The following is an 18,287-nucleotide window of genomic DNA, read 5'->3' as shown; positions in this document are numbered from 1 at the left end:
GCCCAGATTGTGAAGCACCCATCGTCGGATACTTTTCTATCCCTGCCTTCCCATGAGCCAACAGGAAAGGATACGTCAGGCGGAGAAAAGCCAATCAAATGTGAGTATTACAAACCAAAATCACCGTTCCTTGTGTTAAAATCGCATTTGTTGGACTACTGTAGAGTAACGTTAAACTGTTGAATTGTTAAAAGTGTAAAGACGACAGACAGTATAGTGTAGTTGTGATTGGGCTGTAAAAACACGTTTTATTATGTATGAGCTCCAGTAACACACACACACGTCTCCAAAGTGGAACGATATACTTAAAGAGAAAGATGCTTACTAAGTGTTTATTTAACATCTGACAGGAACATTTTCGATAAGTATTGCAGATGACATCACAGCATGAAATAGACATCTGATCAGAGTGATGTGTGTGTGCTATAATGTAGAGTTCACTGTGGTCATCACTGCTTACTTTACATGAACGTCAGTAATGTTAATAAATCTACATACAGTAACTAAACATAAGTTATCTTTTTTTATTTGTCCATTAGTACTGTTGATGAATTGAGGAACATTAACACATCAGCAACTACCTCAACATTTAAGGCTATTGAGCACATAAACTTTTATGCTTTTATCAAGGTGTTGTTTAAGATAGAGGTAACATGAAAGTTGTCTGATGTTACAGGGGCAGAAGAGCACGTGTGTGTTTATCTGGTGGAGACTGGAGAGAGGCTGATGAAGGAAGCCTGTCATCAAAGGCTTTGAGTATACTACAGAAATGAATAAAACATACATTTAAATCTTAAGTTGTATTTTATTTTAATTTCAAACAGAGTTGTTTCAGCACTTTTCTGATTCTTGATGTCTGAGCATTTGCTGCAGAGCTTCTGTGGTTGAGCCTTGCTCAAGGACACACTGGTGGTGACGGCTGCGGAGATCCAAGCAGAAACCTTCAGCTTATCAGTTCAGTGTTTAGCCCACTACACCACAAAAGTCATAAAGCTACAATACAAATAGCATGTAATTGTAAAAATATTAAATCAAATATGGCAAGAAATGGGATGCTGACAACAAAACGTTTTAAGTAGTCATGCTGATGGAGAGCAGACACACAGATGTTTGGAGTAGACATCAGCAGTCAGAGATTGTCCCGCACATGTTCTCCACTCGTGCTTCAGGGTTGTGGGGTTCAGAAGGGACATGATGGACGGCTAGGACAGGCGAAGGTGTTCACGGTGGTCAACTGCTTCATCAAGCTGTGTTGAGATGGCAGCAGATGTGGGGTTCACCGTCTGTAAATGTGTGATTATGTTTGTTAGAACAATACGTTTGAATAAAGCTTTGTTTCATGGTGACTTATTCATTTGTGATGTTTACTTTTATTCATTCTTTTACTCATTAATTCATGTTTCGTATTGTTGTCAGTAAATAAAATAATTTATTAACTCATGCATTTATTCATTGCTTGACTGAAAATTGGTATTCACATCGGCTGCATTTGTCTAGTGTGTATTCATGCATCACTATGTCATATGACAACAAGTTGCATTTTGCTTGTTTTACTAAAACAATATAATTTTCAGTAAAAAAAAAAAAAGTAATATAATTAAGTATTGGTCAGCATTTGTTATTATTATTATTGTAAGTGTTTTAGTGGGCTAGCAATGCAATTCATTCTGGGGTAATCTTAATTTTGAATAGTGAACTTACATTTTAAGAGTATAAAATCATCAGTTTTCTCCAAAGGTGAGATCCTCGAGCAGCTGAAAGAGGTCTCTGTGCAAACACTGAGGGAAACCGCACAGGTCGGGCTGTGGAGTTACTGATGCTTCGAGCTGTCACTGCACCTGTCACTCATAGGCCTATCTTTTATTTTATAATTACATGGTTGTATCTTTAACAATCCTAATAATAAAACAAATATCATGGGTTTGCATACATTATATACAAAGAAAAAACAATAACAAGGTTAGATATCTTTGAATAATTCATCATAATGCAATTAAATTTTATTTCATAAGCTTGAGGGATAAAACAGGAGTTAAATTTAAAAAGAAAAAGGAAAATATAAAGGAGATTTAGGCCAATTTTGTTTGTGGATGAAATGTTTTGCATATAAAATAAAGAAATTAACAACATATTTAAGAGATCACGATTGTGGGTTTTGGTAAGGATAAAACTGGGTCAGATTAGTAGGGTTAATATGACAAAATAAATGGGCAGCTGTTTCTTCAACAAGCCCACAAAATTAGCAAGTTTAATCAATATTAAGATATTTATAGATCGATGAATTAAACCTGTCACTCGTCTTTCAAGTTGTTGCGCTTGAGATAACGTCGTAGGTCACATGATAACGTCAACATGGCGCATAAAGTGCGGATCGCATTCATACTTAACGAGATCAGGCAATATAGTACCTACTCTTTTAGAGCTCGTTAAGTAAGTACTTATTGAAAATGAGTACCTACTCAATGAGTATGCGGTTTCGAACGCAGCCTATGGCTAAATGAAGCTTCAAAGTGTTTCATCAGGTGGCGCCTGTCGAAACTGCGCTGATTAAAGGGGGCGGGAACAAACCACACAGTCACACATCTGTATACTTTTTTACGGTCTATGGTATAAACCTAATTCACCACAGTTTAAAAGTGAAGTAAATCCATCTTCACCTCGTGGGTTTTTGTGAGAGGAGAGTGATTTTGTGATAGCAGTGATTTTGTGATAGCAGTGAGATTTATAGTGCGCTTTGGTTAGTTATATTTAGGCTAGATTTAAATTAGATATATTGACGGATAGGTATAGACAGTGACATATAGTATAGATATAGTGACACATTCATATAGGCTAAGTTAGATAGTGACAGATAGATAGCACAGCATAAGTTAGATATATAGAATTATATAGATATAGATTCATAGGTGATCTATAGATAGATATATTAATAGAATATATATAAAAATGGAGGCTGCACGCAAGAGATGCCGTACATCTGTGGTGTGGGAGCATTTCCATTTGGAAGCACTAAAGTGAGATGTGTGTATTGTGATAGGCAGCTAGCCTTCTGCAACAATACATCATCCATGTATTTACATCATCCAAAAATATTTGTGCATGCCAGCAACAAGTGTCCCTTGTGAGAGGATTTTTTCAAAGGCTGGAGAAATTATATGTAATAAAAGAAGTCAGCTGAGTCCTTCAACAGCAGAGCAATTCATATTTTTGAATAAAAATGTTTTGTGACAAATGTGACACATTGTGACTTTATTTATTTTATTAATGTTCATTTTGTATAACAAACAAAATATATATAGTTCTTTACAATGACGAGGCTACAGGTTACAAAACCAAGATCATGTAGTTGTCAGACAGATGTTAAAAACAATTTTTTTTTCATGGATCATTGTCAAGGTATTTCAGATCAACACATGGAAATGACCACTAGATGGCGCCGTAGAGACGGGTGATTGATTCGAAGCTTCGAAACAATATGACACATTTGCTTCAACTGCTTCAGTGCTTCACGAAGCCTCGGTCTGCCCATCACTAGCTATACCATGAAAAATTATACCTGCATGAAAAGGGAGCCCAACTCACACAACCGTGCCTAGCATCAACACAAAAGAGTCTGACTCGCAGCCAGCAAACACTTATCACTTCCTGATTAGTCATGTGACCTCCCAAAACATCATGTGATCCCAGGTATTGGGTAAATGTGATGCAGCTGTGTTGTGTGACTGCCTGTGTAGATCCCCACATATAGACTAAATGATTAGATTACTATGACTAGATGACTATATGCTGTAGCTCTTCAATAAGATGATCATCACAGATCTGAATCATTTTCTCTTTCTGTCTTCAGTCTGAGTGGATGCAGTATTACAGAGAAACAGTGTCTCATCCTGACTTCAGCTCTGAAATCAAACCCATCACACCTGAGAGAGCTGGACCTGAGCGAGAATAATCTAGAAAACACAGGAGTGAAGCTCTTATGTGACGCACTGAAGGATTCACACTGTAAACTGGAGAGATTGAGGTCAGTCACATTCACACACAAGAAAGAAAAAGTGTTTTGATATTTGAATGAAACAGAATAAAGAGTTTGTTTTTCTCATTTCTCCTAATGTAGGTTAAGAGGCTGTGATATGACAGATGAAGGTTATTCTGCTGTGACTTCAGCTCTGAAATCAAACCCATCACACCTGAGAGAGCTGGACCTGAGCAGGAATAAACTAGGAGACTCTGGAGTGAGAAACCTCAGTGATCTACTGATGAACCCACAATCACAGCTGGAGAAACTACAGTTAGTATCATTATACTGTACAGTTACAGTGAGATTACAGTTCACTGTTTACCTCAAGTCACATCATTTATACTGTAGCATTGCATCTTCTGGCCTTTGCCATTGGTCACAGTTAAAATTAAGTGTTGAACTAGTGAATAATTGCATTTCAAGTATTTGGAACTGATTGTGTAAGTCTGGGTAAGATGCCCCTGGGGTAAGATGAACCACAACCACCTTCATTTTTTGTAAACAAAATTTGAAGTTGGCTTGAGAAAGCTGAACCATAAAGTTTGAAGCGAGTGAGTAGACAGACAGATACACACACTCTCACTCTATCACACACACACACACACACACACACACACAGGGGGGTTTTTGTGAAATGTGAGGACATTTCATAGACGTAATGGTTTTTATTCCGTACAAACCGTATTTTCTATCCCCTAATGCTGCGTTCACACCAAACGCGAATTGAGCGTCAAAATCCCGTCTACCGCGTCTAGTTTCACGCGCAAACATTTTGAATGCATTCGCGCGTCAGCAGAGAATTGGACGCGCGTAGAAATCGAGCGCTGGAAGCGAAATTGACGCGCGTTCAAGGCACTGCAGGAGAAATATATCATAAAACACCACTCTGCCTCTTTTCATTTTCATTAAAAATATATATTAAGCATTAATAGCCACACAAATATGGTCCAGGCAACTCCTACATTATCTTCACTGCATGTATGTTTAAATATCCTTAAAATATAAAGTTATGAAACTTCTCTTTGCCCTCAGTCAAAACGATTTGGCAGACAACAAATTATAGATTCATGAGAGCAAAGCTCGGCCGTTAGATCCACACAAAACAAAGCACTACAGGACATCAGAGCCAGCGGCAGACGGCAGAAGGACTGGCGGAGGAAAGGCTGCCTTCGCTGGGGTTATGAGCAGTGATTGCCCAGTGATCGCCTGGATCTCACAACTCCAAAAACACAAGATTATTTTTTTTAAATAGGCGCTCTCTTTATAAATAAACCACAGATTTCAATTCAATTCAATTCAATTCAAATTTATTTGTATAGCAGATGGGAAATAATTAGCATAACTGCTGTTCAGAATATTAATGCTGTTGGTGCGATTTAACTGTAGTATAAAACTTATTTATAATGTGAATGCTTGGCTAAAGAGATGCGTCTTTAATCTAGTTTTAAACTGGGACAGCGAGTCTGAACCTCGAACAATATCCGGAAGACTATTCCAGAGTTTAGGAGCTAAATGTGAAAATGCCCTCCCTCCTTTAGTGGACTTAGATATCCTAGGAATGACCAGAAGCCTCGAGTTTGGTGATCTTAAAGAGCGCAATGGATTGTAGGGCGATAAAAGATCAGTTAAATACACTGGAGCTAAACCATTTAGGGCCTTATAGGTCAGTAGCAATACTTTGTAATTGATACGGAACTTAATAGGTAACCAGTGTAGAGATGATAAAATTGGTGTTATATGATCATATTTTCTTGACCTAGTAAGAACTCTAGCAGCTGCGTTTTGGACTAACTGTAGCTTGTTTATTGATGATGCAGGACAACCAGCTAATAAAGCATTACAGTAATCTAATCTCGAGGTCATGAATGCATGAACTAACTTTTCTGCATCAGAAATAGATAGCATGTTACGTAGCTTGGCAATGTTTCTAAGGTGGAAAAATGCCGTTCTTGTAACATATGAAATATGACTTTCGAAAGACAAGTTGCGGTCTAATATAACACCCAGGTCTTTTACTGTAGTGGATAAAGCGACAGGACATCCTTCCAAGTTAAAGTTGTATTGTGAGAGGTTTTGTGGGCAGTTTTTTGGACCAATGAGTAATACCTCCGTTTTATCTGAATTTAATAGCAGAAAATTACATGTCATCCAGTGTTTAATATCATCAACACACGCTGTCAGTTTAGATAATTTAGCGTTTTCATCTGGTCGTGATGAAATATATAATTGAGTGTCATCAGCATAACAGTGGAAATTAATTCCATGTTTTCTTATAATTAGTGCTGTCAGTTAAACGCGTTATTAACGCCGTTAACGCAAACCTATTTTAACGGCGTTAATTTTTTTATCGCGAGATTAACGTTCTTTTTGGTCTAACAAACTTTGTAGTTTTTTCACATGCTGTTGCAACAACTAGTAACGTTAGAAAAACTACAACACCACTCCGGGTGTAGCTAGACCGGAAACAAAACCTCAGGCACGCTGCGGCTGCCCACACTTGTTTCGGCCATTAAAACAGTAGACGTGGATGGCAAGCGTGAGATGCCGAAATGAGAAACGTATTAAGCCATGGTTTAACTCAGGGTCTTCAACTAAAAGTGCTTGTCTTGAGCGCTGCTTTCTGCTCTGATGGTGCGTAGCCTACACACCGGACGCGAATGAAGCGTTTTGCGCGAGTGATTTAAGTCAATGCAAAGACGCAAATAGACATTCTGCGGCGCGAATTAAGCGGCGTGCATGTCGCGTCATTCGCGTCCGGTGTGAGCGCACCATCAGTCTCTTCTTCACTGCATGCTTGACCGCGCGTCTGGGTCTGAAGTGAACGTAGTAACAGTGAGCATTGCAACGTTAACTGTTTCATTACGTCAAAAGGCTTCGCGGTCCGGATGGACGCATCTCGCGGTCCGGAGTCCGCTAGTTGGCGACCCCTGGTTTAACTGCACTATAGGCGGAGTCCTAGTTTACCTTGCATGTGCACTTTGTAATTTTATTTTGTATCACCCTGTTTTGATCCCTTAGAAAGGGCTGTTGAAGGGGCTGTTTGTGCAACAAAGTATTTTTTTCACCCTTTTATTGATGGACAGTGCTACATTGTGTGAGCGATTATTTGCTCCAAGTGTGAATGACTGCTTCAAGTGAGAATGTTGGTGTGAAATCGAACACTACAGTATGCCAATGTTGTTTTCAATAAAACAAACATTTGAACAAAGCAAGCCGATCCACTTTTCTATGTTGATAAGAGCATTAAAATAAGAAAAAATAATGGGACAAAAAGAAATGGGGCATTTAGAATAAATAAAAATGTGCGATTAATTGTGAGTTAACTATGGCATTAATGCGATTAATCGCGATTAAATATTTTAATCGTTTGACAGCACTACTTATAATATTACCAAGTGGCAGCATATATATAGAGAATAGCAGAGGGCCTAGCACGGATCCTTGCGGCACCCCATAGTCTACTGATGTTATCTTTGATTTTTCCCCATTTAGACAGACAAAATGGTAGCGGTCTGATAAATACGATCTAAACCAGTTTAATGCCTGTCCCTGAACACCAGTGTAATTTTGAAGTCGATCTAATAGTATTTTATGATCTATAGTATCGAACGCAGCACTAAGATCGAGTAGAACTAGTATTGAGATACAGCCTTGGTCAGAAGCTAGAAGTAAATCATTTGTGATTTTAACGAGTGCGGTTTCTGTGCTGTGATGCGGCCTGAATCCTGATTGAAATTTTTCATAGATATCATTTTCTTGCAAGAAAGAGCACAATTGAGAGGACACAACTTTTTCTAGTATTTTAGACATGAATGGAAGATTTGATATTGGTCTGTAATTTGCTAGGTTATTATGATCTAATTGTGGCTTCTTAATGAGAGGCTTTATGACTGCCAACTTGAATATTCTTGGAACATGACCTAAAGATAAAGACGAGTTAATAATATTGAGAAGAGGCTCTTCCACTACAGGTAACAACTCTTTCAGTAGTTTAGTGGGTATTGGATCTAATAAACATGTTGTTGGTTTAGATGCAATGATAAGTTTATTTAGCTCTTCCTGTCCTATAGTTGTAAAGCGGTGTAGTAGTTCTTGAGGGGCGATAATTGCGGTTGAATCATAAGACATCATTAATGATTGTACATTTACAATTTTGTTTCTGATGCTTTCTATTTTGTCAGCGAAGAAGTTCATAAAATCATTACTACTAAACTGTAACGGAATATTTTGTTCAGGCGATGCTTGTTTATTTGTTAGTCTAGCCACAGTGTTAAATAAAAACCTTGGATTATTTTGGTTATTTTCTATTAGTTTGCGGAGATGCTCAGCTCTGGCTGCTTTTAGGGCCTTTTTATAACGTGACATACTTTCTTTCCATGCGATTCTAAAGACCTCTAAATTAGTTTGTTTCCATTTACGCTCTAAGTTACGAGTTTCTCTCTTGATAACATGTGTAGCACTGTTGTACCATGGTGCTTTAGTTTTCTCTCTAACCTTTTTTAATCTAATTGGTGCTACAATTTCTAATGTACTAGAGAAAATGGTGCTCATACTGCTAGTCATTTCCTCTAGTTCATCTGTTTGTTTGGGTTCACTGAGCAGCTGAGACAGATCAGGTAAGCTATTTGAGAATCTATCTATAGTGGTTGGAAGGATTGTTCTGCCTGGAAAGCAGTGAGTGATAACCTTGCCTTTACCTGAGGTAGCGTGGACATGCCGGACGATGGAAGTACCGATGACCACAGCGTCGCGTTCCGTCTCGCGAAGAGGGGAGAAGCGGTTCCGGGTGGAGATCTCGAAGACCGGGAGGGGCGGAGAGGTCCTCGCTCTGGTCCTGGCTCGCGTCTTCCGCTGTGGAAACACCCAGGGTCCATGGCGCTGTGTCGGGGCCGGAGTGAACGAAACCAGGGATGATGATCGCGTCCTGGGTGCTTGGGTCCTGTGCAGAGAAACACGCGGAGTAGACGAGGTCGGAGTCAAAATGTTAGTATCCACTGACTTGTGCGCATCGGCGCGTGATGTTTCAAGCGCCGTTCGCCGCTCTCTCAGCACAGCTTGTCTGTCTAGAAGGCCGCGAATCTGTCTCTCCAACGACTCCAACTCCAACTGCACCGAATGCAGCTCGAACGTGTCCTCACCTGCACTCAAAGGTAACATTAGACACACATCCGAGTTATTCGCCATTGTAGCAGAAGTGCTACGATGGCGAATTGTAGCTATCAGTGTTTACCGGGTGTAATGTTAAACAAGTTACCACGCGTGCAAGGCTAGCGGGCTACGGCTAGTAGCGGAAATTCGGATATAAGTAGCGATATCAAAGCAATTCGATTGTTTTTTATAGAGAATCGTATCGGAGATATGTTCACACGCTGTAAATAATAGAAAGTATTCTTTTGTAAGCGAGTATTAAGAAGAAAATCAAGGATTATGAATCAATTTGACGGAGCTCAAACACAAACAACGCGCTCACAACCCGCGCATGCGCATTGCCCAAATGAAAGCCTATGAGCCTATTACAGCCTATTACAGCGAGATGAACGAGTTGAGATGAACAGCGAGATTTGAGCTTTAAACAACTACATTCCCACCTGAAAAAGTCTTAAAACTACATTTTGTGACACAATAGTACTATTTTTAATTTATGCACTTTACACTTTACCACGTGACAGCAGCAAGCAGGCTCCTGATTGGTTAACGCGGCGCGAATTGACGCCAAAGTTCAAATTTTTCAACTCGGGCGTCAGACGCGAATTCGCTTAAAACGCGTGAATGCACAAAAGCCCTATTCACGTGTAACGCGCGTATCGCGCAAGACGCTCAATTCGCGTCCAATTCGTGCCATTCAGACGAACTGGACGCGCGAAAGAGGCGGATTCGCGTCCTTCGCGCCGCGCGAAACGCGCCTTCCGCGCCGCGAGACCTCCAGAAGCGCGTCAACGCGCCTTTCCATTGACTTAACATTGAAATCACTCGTGCCAGACGTTCTATTCGCGTTTGGTGTGAACGCAGCATTACACTGCCCCTGCCCCTAAACATACCCATCACACACACACACACACACACACACTGCCCCTGCCCCTAAACCTATCCCTCACAGGAGACTGTGCAGTTTACTTTCTGTGAAATAAACACTTGTTCTGTGTGATTTATAAGCATTTTGAAAAGTGAGGACATGGGGAACGTCCTCATATTTCACCCTCTTTTTGTAATACTCATGTCATTATACACATTTGTGTCCTGATATTTCACAAAAACATGCCCACACACACACACACACACACACACACACTGCCCCTGCCCGTAAACCTACCCATCGCACACACACACACACACACACACACACACACATACACACTGCCCCTGCCCCTAAACCTACCCATCACACACACACGCGCACACACACACACACACACACACATACACACTGCCCCTACCCCTAAACCTACCCATCGCACACACACACACACACACACACACACAGGCCCTGCCCCTAAACCTACACATCACACACACACACACACACACACACACTGTAGAATGGCTGTTAATAGAGTCTGACGAGCCTCTCCAACTGTCAGATTTTGAATTTTGACAGTTGGAGTTTGAATAGTCTTGGCTCATCTGAACATTCCGTCAATGAAAGTCAATGGGATTTAATTCTTAAATCGTCATTTTTAGGAAAACCGTGAGTCGGATCTGCAGGTCTAAGCCGAGTTTGGTGGTTGTGGCTTTAAAGCTCTAGGAGGAGATACAGTCAGAAATTTTGTCTCAGAAGAATAATCTTTGATGAATGGCTAATCTATCTACTAGCAACTCAAAGTGCATTACACATAAATTAAAATATTAATAATAAAAAAAGGGAAACTATAGACTAAATGACAGACTATATGCTGTAGCTCTTCAATAAGATGATCATCACAGATCTGAGTCATTTTCTCTTTCTGTCTTCAGTCTGAGTGGATGCAGTATTACAGAGAAACAGTTTCTCATCCTGACTTCAGCTCTGAAATCAAACCCATCACACCTGAGAGAGCTGGACCTGAGCAGGAATAAACTAGAAAACACAGGAGTGAAGCCCTTATGTGCCGCACTGAAGGATTCACACTGTAAACTGGAGAGATTGAGGTCAGTCACATTCACACACAAGAATCAAAATGCTTAAAATCACTTTAACAGTTTAAACTAAAACACTTTATAGTCAATATCTCATGAAGAGCCTGAGTTTACATTATATTTGTGTAAAATTCTTCATCTTAATGATTTGTTTGTGAGATAATCTCTTCCTCTGTTTGTGTCTTTCTAGTCTACGGGACTGTGGCATTACAGATGTTTCTTCTTTAACTCAGTCTTTGACTAACTCAAAAGCACTGCAGTTTTTAAAAGAGCTTGATCTGAGAGACAATAATATCGGAGACTCAAAGCAGCGGCTCAGAGACGAGCTACGAGACTCAAACTGTGTCCTGAGGTGAGGAAACATCACTGTGATATTAAAGAGAGCTTCATTTACCTCTGATATGAGAACAAACCTTTCAAATATTCATGAGAGGAAATTATCATTCAGCTTTATTGCAACAAAGGGTTTGTGTGAGAACAAAATGTAAAGTTGATTAAAATGTTTAACACAAAGGAGGAAAGAGAACAAAAGCACACAGTCTCAGCTTTACACAGCAACACCTGCTTTATTAACTGTGTCAGTAATAGAGAATCATTTCAGTCTGAAAATAGACTTGGTCAGATTGTAGGAAAACGCTGCTAAAATCAGTTCAGCTTCAGCTCACAGCCGTCCAGCCTCACATGAGAAATGTCTCTGTCTCGAGTGTGTTTTTACTGTGACAAGCAACACGTCACACTACTTTACACTCACTTTACTGTCAGTGATTTACTAAGAGCCCTACAAACATGTGTAAACTAGAGGGCAAACGGCTTTGACTCGTGGAAGTTTAACTGACAGGTTTGAACTGAAGATAACATTTGTGTTTGCTCGCTGTGGTTTATTCCATACGCCGTACACTCATTAGCATGTGTTTCTCCTTTACAGTGACTCAATAGGAGTCGCAGGTCCTTCTGCAGTCACACCAACACACACACACACACACACACACACACACACACACACACACTCACACACACACACACACACACACATATGAACGACAGTCATGTTTTAAATCTAGAGTATTTAAAACACAAATATTGTTTGAGGATTATCTCTGCAGGATAATATAAAGTCTGTAATTAATCTGATTACAGGAATTAATGTCACTTCTTTTTACTCAAAAACAGTCATTAAAATATAGTAACTAATTTACACTTTGTTCCACTGAACACTGATTGTTTTCTCTTCTGGTTCCTCCTTACAGACTAGATGAAGATGAAGATGAAGATCAATCACCAAATGTCTCTGATAGATCGATTAGATCATGGTTTAAATCTCTATGGTCATGAGAGGATCAGAAACCATCAGGTGATCACAGAAGAGCCTCACTACTGTGTCTATGAGGATAAATAAATGTGTGATTAATGTGTAAATGTGTTTCATACAGCTGGAAGAGACTCAGACTTTACAGTTAAATAAAGCAGCGTGTGTGTTAGCATGCGTATCAGAAACATGTGATATTGAGGATTAATGTTGGTTTAGTGTTCAGCCAAATGATGGTTTTGTTTTATGTAAAGGAGGAACAGAGGAAGAGCTCAGATGAGTCTGTCAGCAGAAATCTTCAGGCTCTTCAGTATCAGGCCTACAAATATAATAATCTTTGATTGAACTCATACATAATGATTCAAATGTTTCTAATCATAAATGTGATTGTCAAGTATAGCACATAAATGTATCATATGATAATAAGTTTTGATTTGATTTAAATCAATAATATCAGACAGGTGATCAGTATATCCTCATGTTGTGCTGAGGTCAGACAGACTCGTCCACAATTTCAGAAATTAGTCACTATGTCTGATTTTGAGGTAATTGATTGTAAAATTTTGGAAGAAACTGTACAGCACCAAAACATCAACTTGCTCCCTCGTCACACTTCCCACTTCTTTTTTTAAAAGTGTGTTTAACTGTTTAGAAACAGATCTGCTAGAAGTGGAACATTCATCACTTCTTTCTGGGACTTTTCCAAATTGCAGTTGTTAAGCCCATCCTGAAAAAGAGCAATCTGGATCTGGAAGACCATTTTAAGCAACTACAGACCAATCTCAAATCTCCCCTTTATAGGCAAGATCATTGAAAAAGTTGTTTTCAATCAGCTGAATAAATTCTTAAGATCAAATGGATATTTGGACAATTTTCAGTCAGGCTTCCGACCGCATCACAGCACAGAGACAGCGCTTATAAAGATAATAAATGATATTCGGCTCCAGGGCCGGCCCAAGCCTTTATGGGGCACAGAATTTTAATATTTAATAAAAGAAATATGTTAATATTTTCTTATTTCTTGGGCTTCACTTTCTAATTTTCCTTGTATAACACTGACTTTTCTGCCATGGTACGTGCGCACAATTAATGTTTTGTCTAAGTACACATTCGCACACACCCAGACAACCGAGACAAAACATTGATATACATGCACACATTTTGTGCAAATACATGTTTCACTTACAACTCTATATATGACCTTTCTTCCTTAATAAATTTGAGAATGTTTTAGTACTGCACTGTGTCTGTGGTTCTTGAGCATTCTCCTGAGATATCTCGCGCTGCAGCTGCTGCCACACATCACAGGGGTTGGAATATTGGACATCGACTGATGATTGAGAATATTGATAGTCTACCTAAAAGTTAAATTCTAACACATGGGGGCTCGTCCGGGATATTCCCAAGAAACACGGGACTGAGAAGTCATCCTCCATCACAGGTAAGTTATCTTTGTATGATTTCCTGTGGTGGTAGGATTGATTTGTTGATCCCATAGAAGGTAGAGATTGTCCAGGAAGATTTGTCTGTAAGGGTAATGTTTAAATGCACAGTTACCTGACAAATATTATTTGAGCACTCCCTCCAGTGCGAGGAAGACACGTTTAGATCTGCTCTGACGGGTAAAACATTCTGAGATAGCCCTCCAGTAGGAGGAAGGACCGTGTTGATGGGAATATTCCGTTTTGACAATTAATAAAATTACTAAATATTTGACAAATTGATAAAGAGATCCCTGTGATGTGGTGTGGTAAATTAACAAAATAATCAAATCAAAATTGATTAAGTGAAGGACAAGGGGAAACACCCAAAGATTGGATGTTTAGAAAAAGTTGTGGATATTGGACCGAACTTTATTCATCAAATTTGAAAGAGTGGACTCAGGGAAAAATACAATTGGATCATTGCCCTGAAGATGGTTCTTTTAAGCCAGGGGATATGGATAGGGTAGATTCAATGATTAATGGGGGATGGGGAAATCCAGAATGGAATTATAAGTACATGAAAGAGGCATACAATAAATGAAAAAAAACTGGGATATGGGTCCAGAGAGGCCACACTCAAAAAAGAAAAACCAGTCACCCCCATACCAGCCAGCGGTTCTACCCCATGTCACACCAGTAGAATACAAGTCAGCTGTGGTGACACATGTCCAAGCGGTAGAATTCAAATCGAGTATTTACCAACATACAGTTCCTAAATTAGAAGAATAGAAACAACCTCTCTCTGCACCAAAACTATACCCCACCCTGACAGAGAGTAGAGGAGACAGATATGCAATGATGAGTGAGAATGAGCTGTGTGTGGCGGGGGGGCACAGCTGCCATTAGACAGGCAGACCGGGCAAACGATCAACACAAAACAGAGCCGGCATTTATGTTTGTGAGAAGGGGAAATCAAATTTCCATACGCCCTGCTAAGGCGAGGGATATTGAAAGTATATGTAACAATCTGCCTTCTCTCTCTCATCCAGTGAAATATGTGCAGATCCTAAAAAGTCATACAAAGTCATAAAAAGTCATAAACAACACAAGCTGACACAAGCTGTCACAAGCTGACGCTTGCCTACAGAGCCTCCACGCGCTCAGCTCCTGCATACTTTGACTCGATTCTACAAATCCACACCCCCACCAGAAGCCTTCGTTCAGCTAAGGAGCGAAGGCTTGTAGTACCATCACAGAGAGGCAAAAAATCCCTTTCCAAAACATTTTCATTCAACGTTCCCAGCTGGTGGAACGATCCGCCATCCGAAATGCTGATTCGTTGACAACATTCAAAAGTCAACTAAAAACTCATCTCTTCCATGAGCACTTAACCTCTTAAAAAAAAAAAAGAATCTTTCCTTTCCTCTTTCTCCTCCTCTTTCCCGCCCTACTCTAGCCTGTGCTACACTGAGAAATGTACACGGACTAAGTATTTCAGGCACTTGTTGCGCTCACTCGACTCTTCACGACCAATCGCTTATTGTACCCCCAAGTTGTAAGTCGCTTTGGATAAAAGCGTCTGCTAAATGCATAAATGTAAATGTAATACACAATATGCACAATTGACAGGTCCAGATCTTAAAGTAATACTACTCAGAACTTTGGGGGAGGAAGTGACAGAGACAGATATAATTGAAGGGTGTCCTTCTCTGAGAACAGAAAATGATCAAATGACTGGTAAAGGTACTGCAGATAATCCTAATAAGCTGCTCTGGGAAAGGAAGAGCATTTAGAGACTTTTTATGAGGAGCTGCAAAAAATGTTAGAAAAACGTGTGATTTCTAAAAGAGACATATCATATGCTGCAAACACTAAACAGGAGCCGAAAGAATCAGCCGCAGCTTTCCTAAATTGATTCCAAAAGGCGTGGCAGGACGATTCTAAACCAACCACACGAGATCATATCATACTGTTTATTAACACATGCTTGAACAACATGAAGCCAACACAGGCCCAGCTGATAAGAGTAACAACCTCAAGAATTACTGAGTTGTCTGTGGAAGAATTGTGTGCACGAGTGGGAGAATCAGAAGCTGCTGGAGGATTTTCAGATGGCAGAGGGTGAGTTAAAACTGAACCTGCATTCATGCAGACGAGGGCAGTCCAGAGAGAAGGGGCCGGGCTCAGGCCGGGGAAGTGTCACTATTGTGGAGAAATGGGCCACTGGTTAAGAGATTGTAGAAAACGGAGATATGATGAGGAGAGAAGGAGAAGGGGAGGGCAGAAAAAAAGGAGAAGTCGACTGATAACCAATACCAACAGAATGGACTCCCCAATAGGGAGGAACCCCAAGCACATCTATGCTCACTGTAAAGTATGATAACAACAACATTGATTTGCCAAATTTGGAATTGAGTGTAGATGAGAACAAATATTGCTTTCAATAAGAAAAACACTGGTGCTAGTTGTTCCTCTATTTCTGGTTTGATGTACGAGGGCCCAGTTTCAGCAAGAATTACACGCTCTGTGGGTATAGATGGGGCTCCGATCTCCTGCCCAGTGGCACATCCTTTGCCTGTGGACACAAGTGATGGTCAACATTTAATGCAGGAATTTACTATTATTCCAGAGTCACCTCTGAACTTGCTGGGAAGGATATAATGCACAAACTGGGGATGGAAATAGTGTTTACTGAAACTAACGTGTCTCTTTTCTTCCCTTCTGTGCTGATGGTGTCCACTGAGCCTCAGCCTCTTCATGTTGATTATATGGCTAATGAAGTGGAGGGAGAGGAGATAGTGGCACTAAGACCAGTGTTCATTTTGACAGCATATTTTGATTTAGTTTTAGACATATTTTAGTCGCCTGAATTGTTTTTAGTTTTACTCTAGTTTTAGTCGACTAAATCTACACTTGAGGGACGGCCCATTAAACGCATGTGTTTCTCCTACTATGGGAACTTGCATAGGGATTTTGTATTGACCATAGCTCTGGGTCACAGTGTCACAGAGACAAGGGGGTGGGGTCAATTTAGTCAGGCAACCAATCACTATCTCATAATCATCCTAAAGCTATCAAGCCACGCCCTATCAACCATTTACAGCTCCTTAGCAACACGTTCCATAGACTTCCATTCAAAGAGATCAAAGGGATATCTTTTGATAGAAGTGTCATAGAAACACGAGGGTTGGTTTGTTTGACTCAACAGCCAATCACAAATCACCTTCAACACTTCCTAGCCACACCCTAGCAACCATTGTTGAGCACCCTAGCAACCCAAATCAACAGAGGGATATCTTCACATCTGAATGTCATAGAGGCATGGGGGTTGGTTTATATCATTCATACTGGCAAGGAGCTTTTGGAGTTTCATCATTGGATGCTGTCAAGCCACTCCATAGCAACCAAAAACCAAGAGTACCCTAGCAACAGATTAGCAAGACCTACATCTCTGCATCAGAACATCATAGTCAAATAGCGGTTGGGTCTTTTGAGTCATGCTAGCAAACAGCACTTCCAACATGCTACACATGCTAGAAGTAAATAGCTACATGCTAATAGTGATTAGCTAAGTGCTAAATCAGGCTAAGAACATGCTAAGAACTCTATAAAAACTCCATAGTAACCATCTGTGACAACTACCAACTGACTACCAACACTATAGCAACCACCCAGAACACCTAGCAACCACCTAGCAACACAATAGCAAACACCCAGAATACCTTAGCAACTGCCTAGCAACCCCCTAGCAACCACCCAGAAGGCCCTAACAACCACCCAGAATACCTTAGCAACCGTCTAGCAACGCCCTAGCAACCACCCACAATACTTTAGCAACCACCTAGCAACACCCTAGTAACCACCCAGAATATATTTGGCAACCGCCTAGCAACGTCCTAGCAAAAACCCAGAATGCCCTAGCAACCACCCAGAATACCTTAGCAACCGCCTAGCAACGCCCTAGCAACCACCCACAATACCTTAGCAACCACCTAGCAATACCCTAACAACCACCTAGAACACCTTAGCAACCACCTAGCAACACCCTAGCAACCACCCAGAATATATTTGGCAACCACGCAGAATGCCCTAGCAACCACCCAGAATACCCTAGCAACCGCTTGGCAAACACCCAGAATACCTTAGCAACCGCCTAGAAACCACCCATAACACCTTAGCAACCGCCTAGCAACTACCCAGAATACACTAGCAACTGCCTATCAACTCCCTACCAACCACCCAGAATATCCTAGCAACCGTCTAGCAACACAATAGCAAACGCCCAGAATACCTTAGCAACCGCCTAGCAACCACCCAGAACACCTTAGCAAATGCCTAGCAATGCCCTAGCAACCATCCAGTATACCTTAGCAACCGCCTAGCAACGCCCTAGCAACCACCCACAATATCTTATCAACCACCTAGC

General features: G+C 40.5%; 1 protein-coding gene across 1 annotated transcript; it reads left to right on the top strand.

Moving 5' to 3' along the window:
* Positions 1–3,675: 3,675 nt before the first annotated feature.
* Positions 3,676–13,671, top strand: LOC307139821 (uncharacterized protein). The gene is made up of 5 exons (XM_079838931.1): positions 3,676–4,021; positions 4,115–4,288; positions 10,970–11,143; positions 11,322–11,483; positions 12,379–13,671. Exons 2-5 carry the CDS (start codon positions 4,131–4,133, stop codon positions 12,461–12,463), a joined length of 579 nt encoding a protein of 192 aa, XP_079695057.1. The 5' UTR covers positions 3,676–4,021; positions 4,115–4,130; the 3' UTR covers positions 12,464–13,671.
* Positions 13,672–18,287: the final 4,616 nt, after the last annotated feature.

Source organism: Gobio gobio (assembly GCF_949357685.1).
Source record: "Gobio gobio genome assembly, chromosome: 16".
Lineage (NCBI taxonomy): Eukaryota > Metazoa > Chordata > Actinopteri > Cypriniformes > Gobionidae > Gobio > Gobio gobio.
This window is presented reverse-complemented; position numbering and strand designations above follow the sequence as displayed.